At 33.8% G+C, this 17,100-nt stretch overlaps 1 protein-coding gene across 1 annotated transcript; it reads left to right on the forward strand.

Annotated features, from left to right (window-relative positions):
- The first annotated feature begins 12,139 nt into the window (after positions 1-12,139).
- On the forward strand, positions 12,140-16,717 carry LOC132030425 (probable peroxidase 61). The gene is given in 5 exon segments (XM_059420052.1): positions 12,140-12,266; positions 12,268-12,481; positions 14,649-14,828; positions 15,173-15,332; positions 16,116-16,717. Coding segments are annotated over 5 exon segments (1,035 nt in total). The 5' UTR covers positions 12,140-12,216; the 3' UTR covers positions 16,547-16,717.
- The last annotated feature ends 383 nt before the right edge of the window (positions 16,718-17,100 follow it).

Below are 17,100 nucleotides of genomic sequence, written 5' to 3' on the forward strand. Positions count from 1 at the left end.
CATGACAAGAAACTTTTCAACTTACATACATAAAGTGAATAACAATCACTTAAACATCCTTCAACATACAAACATGTAATCCTACTATGGCAATCGACATTGGTAATGCTTGTTCAAAAACACCCAATAAACCAAATAACAACACCAAAGAACAACACCAAAGAAACACAAAAACAAAAACTTGTTAATAGTAATGCATCTACCCCTCTTCTCTTGTTCAAGCTTCATCACTTTCATCTCTTCTTCAAGCTTTGACACTTTCATCTCTTCTTCAAGCTTTGACACTTTCATCTCTCTTCATTTGTAGTGATATTCTCATTCCGATGGCCATTTCACTATTGTCATTACCAATATCTCCATCAATGCAAGAAGGCTCTCCTTCTTCCATTTCATTTGACAAACCAACTTCTTCCGCCATTTTCTTCTTCAATTCCACTGTTTGCTCTTCCATTTTCTTCTGCAATTCCACTACTTGCTCTTCCATTTTCTTAATCAATTTGTGAATAATAAACTTAGACCTTTCATCAATAGGATCATCCCTCCATTCAAAGAACTTACATTTCTTAGCCTATAAAATAAATTCAACTCATGTTAGGCACACACCGTAATGTGTAGTAAATAAGGCATGCAACATATAAAAATATATATTTATAATCGTACCCCATAGAATGGGCATGTCCAAAATCTTCTTTGGGATTATTGGGAGACCAAGAAACTGCATTTTTAATAATACTCCGTGCCGGCATTGCACTTGACGCTTCATCTTTTTGATCGTCATTTTGAGTACAAAGATTGTTCAACTCCGATTTGAACTCTTTCATTAAGAACCCTAGAAAAAAAATTAAGTGAAAGATATAACATATAAATAAAAGATGAGAATAATAATGAGTTTGGAGAAAATATTACTTACCACTAGAATGCATGGCACAGATTTCAATTTTTTTTTCTTCAAGCTTTGGCAAAAATGGAGTCAAGATTAGAAAATGAAGAAGAAGGAAGAGAAAATAAAGGGGGAGGGGGTGGGGCGGGTTTTTTCCCCTTATATTTTATACACGTGGCAAAAAATAACAGGTCAAATGCCCCTCACGTAGCTGCTTGGTCGTGTAGTCACGCACAGTGCCAGATCAGCACTAAAAGGTCACTAAAATACTGAAAAATTAAAGGGGGGGGGGGGGGGTAATAGGTCGCCCGCAAAGGTTGGGTGCGTCATAATTAATCTGGCTATACATGGGGGAGGATTTAATGTATTTTCCTATATATATATATATATATATATATATATATATATATATATATATATATATATTATAGATGGCTTGATAGCATTTGGGGGTTGAATCTTGGTTAGACATGGCAAGGATTTTGAGTATGAAGAGGTGATTTTGGAGGAATAGGAAAGGGTTTTGATTGGAAAAAGAATTGTGAGGTGAAGAGAGAGAAAACATTTTAGTTTAAATATTTATGAGGAACCCTTTTTGATTAGTCGAGAGAAGGTTATCGGATCAACATAGGTTGGGTTTGGAGAATATGAATCGATATGATGAATTTTGAAAAGGCGGGAGAAAGGACTGACAAGGCATTCAGACGACATTAATGAAGTATGTAGATGCTCGAAAAGACTACTAACCTGAGCCAGAGAGAGCAGGTCCCTTGGCATTTGAGATTGCTTAGGCAGAGAAATCTGAGAGATGTAGTGTCTCCAATGCTTGTATTGTCCTGATATTGTCATGTAAGCATACCTGAGTGAGTTAGATATTTCAAAAAAATCTTCAAGCATTTGTACCTATTATCTCAACATAGCCAATCATTGAGGAAATGTAAGTGATTTTGGACAAGCTCAGTTCTAGTTAGTTTCTCTCAGGATGCCCTCTGCTTGATGCTTTAAGAAGGATGTAAGCACTATAATTCTCCATCTTTCATAACTTCGGATGACTTGACCTTTCCTTCACATCTTTCCTTAGAAGAGATTGTTCTATGTTGTCGTGACTGCTGCTACTCACGTGCTCAATTTGCCGTGGATCGGAGCAACACTCCAAATGATAACAAATTCATTTTGGCTCCAAACAGGATAGATTTAAGACATCTACTTTGAGGCTATCTCCAAACGAGAGAAACTCTATTTTGAACCTTGATAGACATCAGAGGTCTCGGTACCTTTCATCCAGAGCATTGAATACGTTTGAATTAATCAATAGAAATCTTTTCCTTTTTAATGACGAAGAGTTGTCACTTTCTTTGATTTAACTCCCTGAGTACCAGATCCGTTGATAGAAGTTGATTCAACTGAGAAGGACCTACCCATCTCTGTACTAAGTGACAATGATTCTGACATTTTTATTTACAGCACAGAGAAGGATCAAGCATCCATTTGTGAATGATCTTAGGATTAACTTCCCCTCAGTTAACACTTTTCTCTCACTTGTAGCTAAACCCTTCAGTCTTGGTGCACAATCTCACAGAAGAGTGTCTTGCAGTTTTGCTCATATAAAGAATGTCTCATTTTCTTCATTTTTGACACTGACACACTCCTGTGCTTTAAGGCTTTGAGGGAGAGACTATCCATTTCTTCGGTCTTATGCTCCGAGCAGTCAGTGTTTCCACTGCCCTCTCTCACTCCAGCCTTTTCCTTTGCTCACTTGTTGACCCTACGAACCAAAACTAGTTTGGTCCCAAGTAATAATAGAATGGATAAACTTGATCTTTTTTACCCATCCTTGTCGCTTACTCTTCTTCTTCCAGGGACCGGGTCCCTTGTCTCTTGGTCTATTTTTAAACACCTCCATTCTTCTCTGTTCAGCCTAAGCTCTTGCTTTGCCCCATGTCTCATCATAACCAGTATGGTCAGAATGAAAGTAACTCCAGTTTTCATACCCAGATCTGCATTTGCCCTGAGTATTGTGTGAAATTCTGGCTCTTCCCGCACAAATACTCTGTTTCACATCATAACAAGCACGGACTGAAGTAGCTTCCCCAAAAGGCCATGTCCAAAGATATGACATCTCAAGATCAGTCTTAATTTGCTTCACCTCCTTCTGAATCAGCAATAAGATTCATTTTAGCCTTTTCAAGCGTTTTTTGAATCTCAAGATGAATCTCACTGATTCCCCGTTTTACCCTGGAGGGAGTGTTCATTTGCTTCTTTAGGTTTACTACAGTGACAGCCATGTCATCTCTATCTTGTTTCAGCACACTAACTTCTTGGTCACCATCACGTTCAGATACAATAAGTACAAAGATGGAGGCATCTTCGAGGCTCGCCGAGTGTCTCGTGGCATCTCTCTCGCCGCAAAGATCATCTTCTGATTCATTTGAGGAGTCTTCCCATACAGCCAAGGGTTGCTCTACTGGAATGTCAACATTAGCTTTGTAGTTAACCTTGTCATCAGGGACCTGGTCCTCCTCTGCATTTTCCTCTTGATATTCCTGAAGGTGCTTCGACCAGGTTTCCCACATTTTTGACAGCAAGGCTTTTCTTTGACAGTTCTGCTGTTGCTTCCTATCTTTGACAACCTTCTGGAGATAGTAGCAATTGTAAGCTCAAACTCGTCTAAATCGCTTTTAGTCTGGAGGCTCTGTAGTCTCTACTTTTTACCTTCTTCTTTGTATGGTGGAGTAGCCATGAGAGATCATTTCTAGGTGTTATCTTTTTAGAAAGCTCCTGCTCTGATACTAATTGATAGAACCGATGCGTCCACCAAAACAGTCTAAAGGACCTGCCTAAACTGTTTAACACTTAAGGTCCCTAAACTGTCTAGGGGACCGGGTCCCTAAATAAGACAAGATGTTTTACGTGAAAACTCCTTGCTCAAGGGATTAAAAACCACGACCTACATCAATAGGATTTCAATTTCACTAGACTGAGCAAAGTGTAAGATTACAAGTTTTTGTCCTCGGAATTAGTTCCTAATTCTACCCCTCACAACACCTCTATTGTAGGTGAATCTAGACCACTAATCTCCCCTCACAAACAACTCCACAATCTTTACCCCTTTTTACTCCTCTAGGCCGACAAACTAATACACCTAGACTATAGTACAATCTTAGTGTACTACGCAAGGGCACCCCTTGAGAATTCAAACCACAATGACTAACTCTAGCCAAAGTGTTAACACATTGTTTGAAAACAAAGAACAAGAAAATACCTACAAACAGCCCTTCTTAAAGGAATGTAGGTTTACATATATAGAACAAGGAACAAAGACTCTCAACAAACCTAAGGACTTAAAGCATCTTAAGTTTTGGGGTCTGGTCCTTCAGGTTGTTGAGGCTTTGTTCTTTAGAGCACCTTCGGAAAGGTGGTGGCTGCATTTGTAAAGATTTTGCCCTTTTCTTGTTTTTCAAGTGTTAGGTCAAATGATCCCAACATTTTGTATATATATATAAGGCCAATCAATGAGCATGTGAGGAACATGTGACCATGGATAGTGACCTTACAGAAACCTTATCCTTATGGCAAACATACAGCTGTTCTGCTACAGTTTTGCGTGAATAGTGCAGTAGCTTTACAGCTGTTATTATGCTGTGCTGCTCTCACGGAAATAGTGAGGACCTGGTCCCTTGCTTGTTTGTCAAATCATCAAAACTGTGGAATCTTATAACTCATCAATTTTACTACATTAAAATTTGTATAGATGTTACCTTTTTGTCCTATAAAATTAAAAGAACTTCTTAAGAGAAACTATTTTTTTAATCTTCTTTTCAACGGTAGAAAAATAATCTTTTTTTGTAAACTAGAGGAAACTCGAGGGTACGCTGGGGATGAACCTCGCTCCAATACAATAACTCGCAAATCACATTGGAGAGATAAATCGAACTAAATAAACCCGTGCGACGAACTCAATAGAGCCTCAACGACTATGGTTGTTGGGTCTTCAGATTTAACTATTCCACCCATGCTCCCATCATTCAAGATATCACTACAAAAAGTTAAAATTAGTTAAGAGCTTTGTTGCTAAAATGCTTGTGGCTTTAGAAAATTTATAATTCGTCGATAATCTGTCTGTAAATAGAATTATCGATGGATTTTGCCGTTTAGCTACGAAAATTGTTCGTCGCTAAGTCCTACTTTTTAGTAGTGAATTTGTTGTGAATAAGCTAGATAGGCCATATCAAGTTGAAGTAGTTGGGCCAGGAAAGGAAAAATGCAACAGTCAAAGGTTGAAACGGCCCAACAAAATGTTATTGGACTATTTTTGGGATCTTGGTTGACGGGCTATTGGACAAGGTAATAGGAAATATAGCAACTAGTTCTCTATAGTATGAGTAGGCTATGCAAATTGTTGAGTAAAGTGTCTCCTCTCATATCCATTCTTAGTCTAAGCTTCTCATCCCCCTCTATCTATCGTTGTATTTTTTGTTCAATTTTTCCATTTCGTTGTTAGTATTTGCAATAATTTACATATATTGAAATGAGTTGTAATTCATTTTCATTATAGAAGTAAATATAAGAGGTGTTTGTAACTCAGTTCATTACAAAATCCAGTATCATTGTTATTTTGTATTGGCTATTTTGGGCAAATCAGTCAATTGCTATAAAGATTCACAATCGTCGTTTGTAATTTATTTCGATCTACGTATTTATAATTTGTCTCGATTAATTGGGTAATATTACATTTTGTTGGAAACATCTTAAGGAACTATGAATATAAATTTTGGGAGTATTTGGAGACTGTAACACCTCGGGTCTTCGGAGTAACGCTTGACTCGTACTAAGAAAGCATAGCGAAAATTTAGAATGTTGCATGTTTTCGCAAAAGTGGCCAAGGGGCCTACTTCAAACAACCATAACCCATTGATTAATTGAGAATTTGGAAAAATTTCCTTAACGAAAGTTGTGGTACACTGAAATACCTTTCCATCCATGTAAAGACTAGGCCTAAAGGAGATCGGTATAAAAAGTTATGAGCATTACGAAAACACTGCACAAACATAGTGACCCGCGATGGCCACGCGTCACGCAGCCGTCACGCAGCCATCACGCAAAAAAGGCCTCTTTGAACCATGCTCTGCAGAGGGTCCTGCGATGGGCATTCGACGCTGGCCCATCGCGGATGTCGGGTTTCAGGTCAAATTTTCGAGTTTTGTATTTTTAAATCTATATCTAAAGATGGGGGTTATTTCCCTAACTCCCTAAAGCTCGAAAATTACCCTAGAGACAAAGAGAACAAGTCCCAAGCCTCAAGAACCCTGCAAGGTAATTCTATGATGATTCTTCCTTAGTACCCTTCTAACTTGATTAAACTCATTCTAATCCATAGAATTGCGATTGAAATGTCATTGTTGGACGAGGAACCCTAGCTTTGCGAATTAAAAGGTATAGAACTTCAAAATAATCATTTCCCCTTTTAATCATTTGTAGTTGTGAATTGTTGAGTTCCTGGGAGATAATTAATGGGTTTGATAAAGAGAATCATATGAACTATGGTAGGGTTTTGGATTGTTGGCCTAGGACTGTTATAATCATATGGGTGATGGAGAATGATGTTAATTATATCTAACTGAGATTGTAGAATCACCTAGAAGCAAAAGGTTGGGTAATTGGGTGAAGAAACACAATTAATGAAGGTTTTGGAGCTTTTTGCCCATCAAGTATTTGATAAAATCCTTAGATGACCAAAGCATGAGTATCCTTACTAATAGTGATTCCCCTTAACTTGTATTATTATAGATTGAAGTTGAAAGGTGTGGCGAACGTTGTATTACGCTTAAAGGCTGGAGTTAAGGTATGTAAGGCTAAATCTCTACGTCTGGGCATGTTTATGATTCTCCCCACGCCATGTTCTTTTATAACTTATATGAGTTGCCTCAGAAATATAGTTAAGCCTTAGTTTCGTGAATAGTTCTAGAACTCCTATTCTTTATGCGATATAGTTTCGTAATTCGTTCATGATTGCCATTCCGAATACCGTGAGCTCAGTACGTAATCAATATAGACTCATGTTTAATATTCCATGAGTCTCAATCATAAAAAGTCAGTATGCTTATGAACTGTTGTTGCTTTAAACTCCATAATCAGTCCATGTATACATGTCTCAGTATAATAATGTTATGCATCACAGTATTATGCATCACAATATGGTTCTCAGTTCCTTAATATAAATTGTTGAATATTGAACATATGTATCTTTTCCCGAGGGAACAATCACATGTATACGTATACTTGGCCAAGATCGTAGATTGACAAACTTACTTGGCCAAGGTCGTAGACTGACACACTTACTTGGCCAAGGCAACTGATTTGTGCACTTATATTAGGTCGAGGATTGCATAACTTAACCCAGTTAAAATAGGTGATTTCATATTCAGAATAGGGAGTACCTATCACTTTACTTCTCATGTTCAGTTCAGCTATCAGTATGTTCAGTTTTAGTAGATTATCTATTTATTGATTTGGACTGCCCTTTCCTTAGCACCCCATAGCTATTTATTCTGTCAATTGGTTTTACTTACTAGTACAATTCAAATATACTGATGTCCCTTTTGCCGGGGCCTGCATTTCACGATGCAGGTACAGATTTACAGGACAACGGGAGCTACATATCGTGCAGAGCTACAGAGTTATCATATTTTCAATCTTTACAGTATTTTAGTCAGTGAGGTATGTCGGGGGCCTTGTCCCGCTAAACAGTTAGTATTTCAGTACTCTTTAGAGGCTTCACAGACTATAGTCGTAGTTAGTCAGAGTCGCAGGTTTTTATGTTAGCTATGTTGGGCTACAGTTTATATTTCAGACTATATTAGTATTTCTGCACTCATGATTTATTTCATTCAGACTTTAGTAGATCAACATGTTAGTTTTATTTCTGCATTCAGTACGTTTTGATATCACATGTCGATTCAGCTAGCCAGTTGATTCGCTCGGTCACATGCAAACAGGCACCGAGTGTCGTGATGTGCCCAGGCCATGGTTCGGAGTGTGACAGAGATAACTTAAGGAGGATTTGAGCTGAATTTCTTATTAAAAACTCGAAGTTACGACTATGTTTATCCCCCACTATATTCTATGTATGTCCCCATGTATATTAGTATTTATCATACTGTATATCCGTTTATCTCATATATCATGTATATAGGTACATATTTATGAAAATTTGTCTGTATAAATTGATATACACGATATACTGCATGATATACACATGTCGCCTTTGCATTCATGAAAATGTGTTTGTTACACACTGATGTACAAGATATGTACACGATAAACACATATCGCAGAGGCATTTTTTGGTCTAACTTTAATTGAAACAAGTCCAAATCACTTCTAAACTTTTTGATGTAACCTCATGCACATTTATCCATCCAACTCCAACTTTACCCACTCACTCCCGTTTAATCTAACAAAGAAGAAGAAGAAAAAGAAGAAGAAGAAAGAGAAGAAGATGAAGATGATGATTTTTGCAAGCGGAAGCATTAATCACACGAGATGAATCCATCAATTGCCAAGGGAAGTAACAAACATCCTCTTGGAATCCTAGTGTGACGACAATCAATTTTATGAGTTGCAGATAGGGTTGACCTGTACCCTTAAATTAATAATCGTACTAATAATTTAGCATGCAATTTTGAAGCATGAAATCAGAAAAAAATAAATAAAAAATGTTGACTTTTCTATTATTTCGCCGGTTATGTAATATTTGAGCTTTAATTACTTTACACTTTCTTTAGCAAAAATTATGTCAATATCTCTATATTAAAATAGTTTTGGCATTTTGGTTTGGTTAACTGAACACAGATATTCTGAAATCGAAAACCAAACAAAAAATCAAATTCGAAAAACCAAAATTGAAGTACCGAATCAATTTAATTTGATTAAGACAGAATTTACACCCAATATAAAAGCTTCCAACCCATTCTTTTGATTAATTTGTGTTCCAAAACTAAAGAATATTCCGTAAGGGAAGGCAGGTTAAGAATTTTCACTCCCTTCGTGTAGATCACACGTAAGACCGTAGGAAATAAATAAAGCGAAGGATTTTTTACCCTGCAAATTGTTATTCTTTTTAGCGTGTTTGGTATAACGAAACATATACTTTTAAAAATGTTTTTAGATAAATTAAATGACTTATTTTTTAAAAATAATCATAGTGTGATTGGAGAATGAAGAACACTTTTTAGAAAATTTTTTTACTAAAGATTAATGATGTTATCATATCGTGCTTTAATGAAAAGTTTAAGTACTAAACATTGGTAATAATATCTAATTACTAGTTAGAGAATTGATATATGAAGTTAATAATTGAGATAATTATGAGAAAATGACTTCCTTTCAATGATAAGGAAAATCATTTTTCTCCTTTTGGCATATTCCGTGAGAAATATTTTTCGTCACTAAGCACTAGAAAATGATTTACTATTTTAGAAAATACTTTTTTCAATATATTTCCGCCACGTTAAAACACCTAACAAAAAAGAATATGATTTCTCTTCCTTTTCTCCTCTTTCTCCCCTTTAATTTCATTTTCCTTCTATTATTTTCTTTCCTAGTTTCTTAACTACAAAATTTGGATGATAGGTATTGACAGGTATGCTAATCCGTGGTCGGTCAAGTCATCTATATGTTGCTTCGTTTACTTATTCCTTAATGATACTTCACGAGTACTAATCACTCTTCACAATCTAAGCTGTTTTAATTACAGTTGAATTATTGGTAGTGGCCAAGTGGATGAGAATCTTTTGGCTTGAATTTAGGGAACTACTTTCTAAAAGTCCCTTTATAGAGCACGATATTATAATGTGGGCTTTGTTTTAATTTTTTTACGGTGAGGTATAATAACCATAACAGATGGTATTATGCTTAAGTAATTTGGCACTGTTCTCTATTAGAGGGACAAAGGGGGATTATGTCGTTTCATAATTTAATTTCTTTGACATTTTGTAAGTTTTCGAAATTATGACTGGGTGCTAATTCACTTCATTGCGATCACAAATGAAGATAAACAAAATTTTCAACTTTCGGAGTTCAAGAAGCTACTTAGGTGATATTTGGTTGGGATTGTGGAAAGAATAATTCAGTTGCACCATTTCGAAAACTGTTATGACTAAACCGGGTAGGTGAAAGTTAAAATACATATATTTAATTAGGGAAAGGGAAGGCAACAAGGTGACAAATGATCCGGCCAAATATGGTAGTAGATAAGATATTTTTGAAAAGCTTAATGCAATATGATGTATCTCTTGCTTTTTTTGGTTTTGTTTTATCTTCCATTGAAAATGATTGTCTAAGTACTATATATTAGAATATATCATATACTGTATACTGTATACTGTATATCCACTAGTAATAAACTTTTCTGGTTAGTTAACAATATTAGTTTCCTTTCGACAAAAAGAAAAAGAACAATGTTGAAAGAAATACCGTAAACAAGGTGAAATTACCATTAAGAGCTCCCAACATATCAGTAATTATATCTAATTGCAAATTAATATTGGATTGACTTAATAGCCAGCTATGATTAGCCATATATAAATGTCGAGGTCAAACGACAAATAATGAAAAAAAATAAAAAAATTAAACCCTTAAGCTAAGATAAGCAAAAGGGAAACTCAACTTTGACATCCAACTAGTCAGAGTATAAGCCAGCCAAAGTACAAAAGCTTCTAAAAGGAGTAGGGTTTTTTTTTTTTTTTTCCTTAATAAAAAAGTCAACTGCTCGAAAAGGAAATTAGGAGCTGTCCCCATTCTTTTTTTTTTTTTTTTTTTTTGGTTAAAACAATTACTGCATGCATGCAAGAAAATTTCTTCCTAGATAACTTCCCTATGCTTTTTATCTTTGGTTCGAGGGTTTTTGTTGGGGCTGTATGAGCAGTGGTTGGTGTTTTTATTTTTTATTTTAATAACTTATTTATAAAGTTGAATATTTTTAGGGATTTATAACTGAACAGAGTAATGAAATTACCCAACTCTACCTACTTACAAAATTTGCTCATTAAAAATTAAACAACACATTTTTGTACGTTTATATATCATTAACAACTCACATCAGTGTATAATGTCTACCCTGACGGTACACAACAAGTAGAATAATTGAATCACACTGTTGTATATTATTGATGTATAAAACAAGTCTGTGAAAATATACAACGTATATACCGCTGGATATTTTTTTAACTATTTTTTCAAAATAGGTATAAATTATAGTAATATTTTATAAAATGGGAATTTTCAGTTAATTTGATTTGATTGCATGGGCATTTATGTTAATTAATTTCCCTTTTTTTAAACACTGATTGGTGGTAGGGTGGCTTATTTATGGTGTCCTTGTCAGTACGTTTTAAAAAAAAAGTCAAATTTCTTCAGCTTCTTTTGGGAATTTTTTCTTTTCCAATCAAAAACCATTAAAGAAGAGTGTTTCAATTTTTTTGAAAAAAACAGAAAACATTTTACCTTAGTTTGACGAACATCTTGGCTTGAATGCCGTTATGCCCCCCATATGCATCAAATAAAAGTAGTGTTATTTATTTTTTCCAAAGGGAAAATTCTTAAGTTTGAAACGTATAAGTTGCACATGAGTAACATCACATCTACACGTAAACTTGCACCAAACGTTTTCATGCAAGAGTTTACTGCAAAAAATATACTCCCTCCGTTCACTTTTACTTCATTCAAAACTTTGGACTTTTCACATTGTTTAAGAAAATAATAAATGAAGTGCGTAATTTACTAATTTACCCATATTAATTGGTGCATATTTTTATTGGATTTGAAAAAATGATTTGAAGTGAGTATTTAATACTATAGGTAAAAAAAGAAGAAAAAAGTTGTCCTATCTTAATATGCGAAAAATGATAAGTAAAATTAAAAATCTATTTTTGAAATAGTGAATAAGTAAAAGTGAGTAGAGGGAGTAGTTACTATAACACCAAATAACTTAGAAAGTATGTCTAATAATAAGCCCTTAAGCTTCAAATTCACGTCAAGTTCCATCACACACGTTCCTTAAAACTCACAAAAGTGCCTTGAAAACAACTGCGACGTACATATATTATTAAAAAAAAAAAGGTGCATCGATCCACGAAAATACTAATTTCTTGAATTTCCGACGACTTGGAATTTCATCAATCATACGTGCCACCTTTAAGCCCTTCACCAAGTTTTCAAGTCTATATATAGCTCTGTCTAGATAACCCAACATAGTAACCTGTATCATATTCAAGCTCATTCAACATTAGTGCAACACAAAAGAATAGAAGAAGAAGATCAAAAAAGTGTTCTATAAAATGGAGAAATATTCAGGTTTTTTGATGAATCTTCTTCTTCCGTTGATGATTTTTCTTTGCAGTGAGCTTGAATGCAGGTTATGTGAACGCGGCAGTGTTTTTGCCACCAGAAGATAAGCCACTGGTAAGGCATTACTATAAGAAGCTTAATACATGTTCAGCTGTGGAGCCATTTGTTAGACACCAAGTGAAGCTCTATTGGGACAAGGATAAGACTATTACTGCCAAATTGCTCAAGTTGCTCTATGCTGATTGCATGGTTAATGTATGTTTCTCTCCCTCTTCCTGCTCAATTTTAGTGTTAACGATATTGTGATTTTTATATTATTCCATTTCTATTGTTGAACTAAAAATTAGCTTTAACGACTAGACTATAACTATAATCAAAGCTTGCGCAAATGTGTATGTTTTCCATGTTAAGTAAATATATACAGATAAATATAAATATACATAAATATAAATATACATACAATATACATATTCAAGGTATATATATATTTTGCATATTTTAACTAGCACCTGTAATTAATTTCAGGTAAAAGAAATGAAAAAAAAAAGAAAAAAAAACTTAATAAAGACTGAATAATTCATGTCATTTCGTTAAAATATAGTCGCTAAAAGTCTAAATTCATGCAGTCTAAGTTACTACCTTCTTCTAGTAGTAACTTCATTCCCATGTCTTCACGTCCTTGCTATACCAAGAGTACATTTCTCAGTGCCGTTGCCTATAAAGTTTTTATTATCTTATGCTCAGATTTTATACCATTGAAGTATTTTCAAGTTTTCGGAGAAAATGAATCATGCTTTTTCCAGTGTCTTGCTCAAAATATCATTATTAGCTATGGAATCCCACATTTTCTTCGTAGGTAACTTTATTTCCTCTAATTTTTCCTAAAACCTATAAGTGATTATATATCTCTAATATAAGGAAAAAGTTCACCTCAAGGAATTAAAGATGCTAAAAATACGATGAAATAAAGAAATGGGATTCCTGCGAATTGTAGTTGAGATCCAGACTACATCAAATTAATTATGTTGTCCAAGACATATAGCTTTAATCATAAGCAACTAAGTTTAATACACACTAAAATCGAGGACACATTAGAAAACGATCTAGATCTAAGCCTAGTAATAACTTCCACAATAACATGAAAAATAACACAGTTAATCTTCTATAGAAGGTTAAATTATGTATAGATTTCATTACACTGTCGGTGAATATAAGTTACACTAAATCATCATATGTAACACTTTGTTTATGAGTAGTACTCCCTTCATCTCAAATTATTTGTCCTGTTTATCTTTTCCTCGCCCATTAAGAAAATATTAATTAGAAATTTTTGAATATTTTACCCTTATTTATGCCTTAAGATATTATCTCTTGTCATTAATTATTTACTCTATTTATATTTCATATGCCATAATTGAAGTGTAGCCTTCAAGAACAATTACCACTGAGGGTAAAATATGAAAAAAAAAATTAATTTGATCTTAAATTTCTAAAATGACAAATAAAATGAGATAATTATTTTTTGGAGATCACGACAAACAACACTATTGCCCATATTTGTGCCAAAATAATCGTGCAAATGTATGTTACTTGTACAGTTTCCTAAGACCTATACGTCTCTATATGTGATTATAATCAAATGGGATTTCTGCGAATTACGACGTTAGGTTGAGATTCAAACTAGCACATCAAATTCTTTGCGATGTCCAAGAATATGAGTAAAGACAGACAGCTTTAACTATAAGCAACTAAGTTTAAGTTTAATACATGCACAAATTATTATTAATATAGAGGAGATAATTAGACAGTGATCTAGATTTAAGCCTTAAAGTTTGGCTTGTCTCCCCTGCAAAGAAAGAAAATGTATATAAAAAGAAAAATGCCTAGCTATTTACCTTTGTTTTACTGCTAACTGTAAGATTTCTTGGCATTAATTTGAGCAGATCGTACGTGTTTTTATATAGATTTTAACTTCCTACACACTGACAGAAGGTAATTCCCAGTAACTTCCGTAATATAATAACCTTAAAAAAGGCATAATCTAATTTTTTGTACTCCCCGTATCAAATTATCTGTCGTAATTATCTTTTACACGTCACTTAAGAAACATTTGTTAGGAGAACTATTTTATCCGCCATTGATAATTGAACAATCATAATATCAATGGTGTTTGTAGTTTTCAAGAACAATAACTACTAAGGGTGAAATGAGAAAAATAATAATTAATTCTTTCCTAAACTTCTAAAGCGACACATAATTTGAGAAAACTATTTTTAAAAATCACGATAGATAAATTGAGACAGAGGGAACAACAAGTAAGAGTTTTATTACAGTATTGTCAGTAAATATTTTATGTGTACAAGCTTAGTAGGTAATAATTAATTCTTTATTTGTGTGTAGTAATTATTTCATTATTGTACAGGGTTGCGATGCATCAATTCTGCTAACTGGTCCTAACACAGAGAGAAATTCATCAAAAAATGCAAATCTGGGAGGATACCTATTGATTGACAAAATAAAAACAGTGCTTGAAGCTTATTGTCCTGGAGTCGTTTCTTGTGCTGATATCCTCAATCTTGCTGTTAGAGATGCTGTTTATTTTGTAATCAATATCCCTCCCTCTCTCTCTTTCTCTCTCTATTTATTTTAGGGCTTTTAACATATTTGACCACTGGCCAAAAATAATTATAGCCACTAACCATATCCAAAAAGTATACACAATTATGTATAAAATATGTATATTCTTGGTATATATATATATATATATATATATATATATAAGAAATATACATTTCTTTGGCTATTAGTTTGGTGAGTGGTTATATAGTTTAGAAATTCCTTTATTTTATTTATTGAGATATATTGACTAAGTTCTCCTAATCCAAACACAAAAATCATCTAATGCTATTTTTTTTTTGCTTTAATTATATTTGTGAAATAAAACAGGCAGGTGCACCATCTTATCAAGTGTTCTTGGGAAGAAGGGATGGAGTAGAATCAAATGCTGCATGGATAGATTATCCTTCATCTTCCATGTCTTGGGTGGAAGGACTTGCTTACTTTGAATCCAAAAACCTTGATGTTCAGGACTTTGTCACACTTTTAGGTACACAAATATATGACTTTATAATCTTCTTTATCATTTTAACTGCTTATTGTCATGCTGACTTAGCACTCCCCTTAAAGAAAGTAGATTTATTAGGGATCTATTTTACTAAATTGATCTTACTAATTATGCTTTGAAGATCTAAGTTTTTGACTACTAGTGTTTTTATGTAGTTATTTAATGATAGTGATAATATTGAAAGAAGATATTAAAGTTTTCTTAATTTATTAAATAGGACAAGTAAAAAGGAAATTTTATTTTTAGTATAAGAGACAAGTAGAAAGGAATAGAGAGGGTATATTAACATAGCCTTTTCGACACAACTTATGATAATTCTTTTTTCTTGGTTGTCTTTTCGAACTCAGATAGAATATTTACGATGTGAGGATTTATACCGCCAATCCCAACCACTTAGAAATTAAGGAGTAGTAGTTGTTGTTCCTGGTCGTCCTTTTCTTTTCTTTTATCTTCTTTAACGACCATTTTTAAATTTTTACACCTGCATCAAAATATTTCAAGTTTTTCCTTCTTCAACCAAAACATTTGACCCCTATATTTGATAATTACATTTTTGGACCGCTTAAAAGAATAATAGTTAGCAAATATATAGATTTTGTATACACAAAATATACATTTAATATATATAAATATACATATAATATACATATCAATGTATAGATTATGTATACATATAATAGACCTTACATATACATAAAATATGTGTAATATACATGAAAACCCCCTTATTTTTCTCTCTAAACACCATTTTTGTTCCTATTTCAGGGGCACATACAATGGGACAAGCACATTGCAGCTCCTTCTATGACCGTCTTTACAATTTCAAAGGTACTGGACAACCAGACCCCAGCATGAAGAGATCAGTGTTAGTAAGCCTAAGAGCACAGTGTCCAAAAAACAACCAAACTGATCCAGCAGTGTATTTTTCACCGGGATATGGTTCTGACTACAAGTTCAACAATGCATTCTATGGCAAGGTTATTGCTCATGAATCTCTTCTTAGAGTTGATCAACAACTATCTTATGGAGCTGACACAAATGAACTAGTCAATGAATATGCACAGAGTTTAGAGCAATTTCGTTTTGGATTTGCATTGTCAATTAGCAGGATGGGAGGTCTTAAAGTGTTGACTGGTAAAAATGGGGAAATTCGCAAAAATTGCAAGTTCGCAAATAAGAACAATCCTAATATTTAACTAGGGGTTTTTCATACATAATAATACGGCTGATGAAAAGATATGTAGTTGCTTTTTATACTGCTGATAAGCAGAGATTCATTTTGTTGTTTCGGCCATGAAGGACAATATATTGTAATAATTGAAGACATTATAAGTTTGATTTTATAAAGACGTGGGAAATCTCTTTTTTCTGAGTAAATTTCATGGGTGGTAATCCAGCTTTGTGTCATTACCCAAAAGTCACTATTCTTTTATCTGTTACATAAAAATCAATTTAACTTTGCTCAAATCAATTTTTGATCGGATTTGATCATAAGAACTCCACCTGAAATGTGAGAGAAAATAATAAAAACATTTCTTACTTTTGAGGGTAGGTTCAAAATGGTCCCTTATATATGTTTTTGAGGATTTGATAAAAACTCTGCCTGAATGTGAGAGAAAATAACAAAAATATCCCTTATGTTTGAGGGTAGGTTCAAAATGGTTCCTTTTATACGTTTTTGAGCAGTTTTGGTCCTTAAGTTTACTAAAGTGAGCACGTTTGGTCTCCATCAAGTACTTAAACGAGAAAC

The sequence above is a fragment of the Lycium ferocissimum genome, chromosome 1 (assembly GCF_029784015.1).
Source record: "Lycium ferocissimum isolate CSIRO_LF1 chromosome 1, AGI_CSIRO_Lferr_CH_V1, whole genome shotgun sequence".
NCBI lineage: Eukaryota > Viridiplantae > Streptophyta > Magnoliopsida > Solanales > Solanaceae > Lycium > Lycium ferocissimum.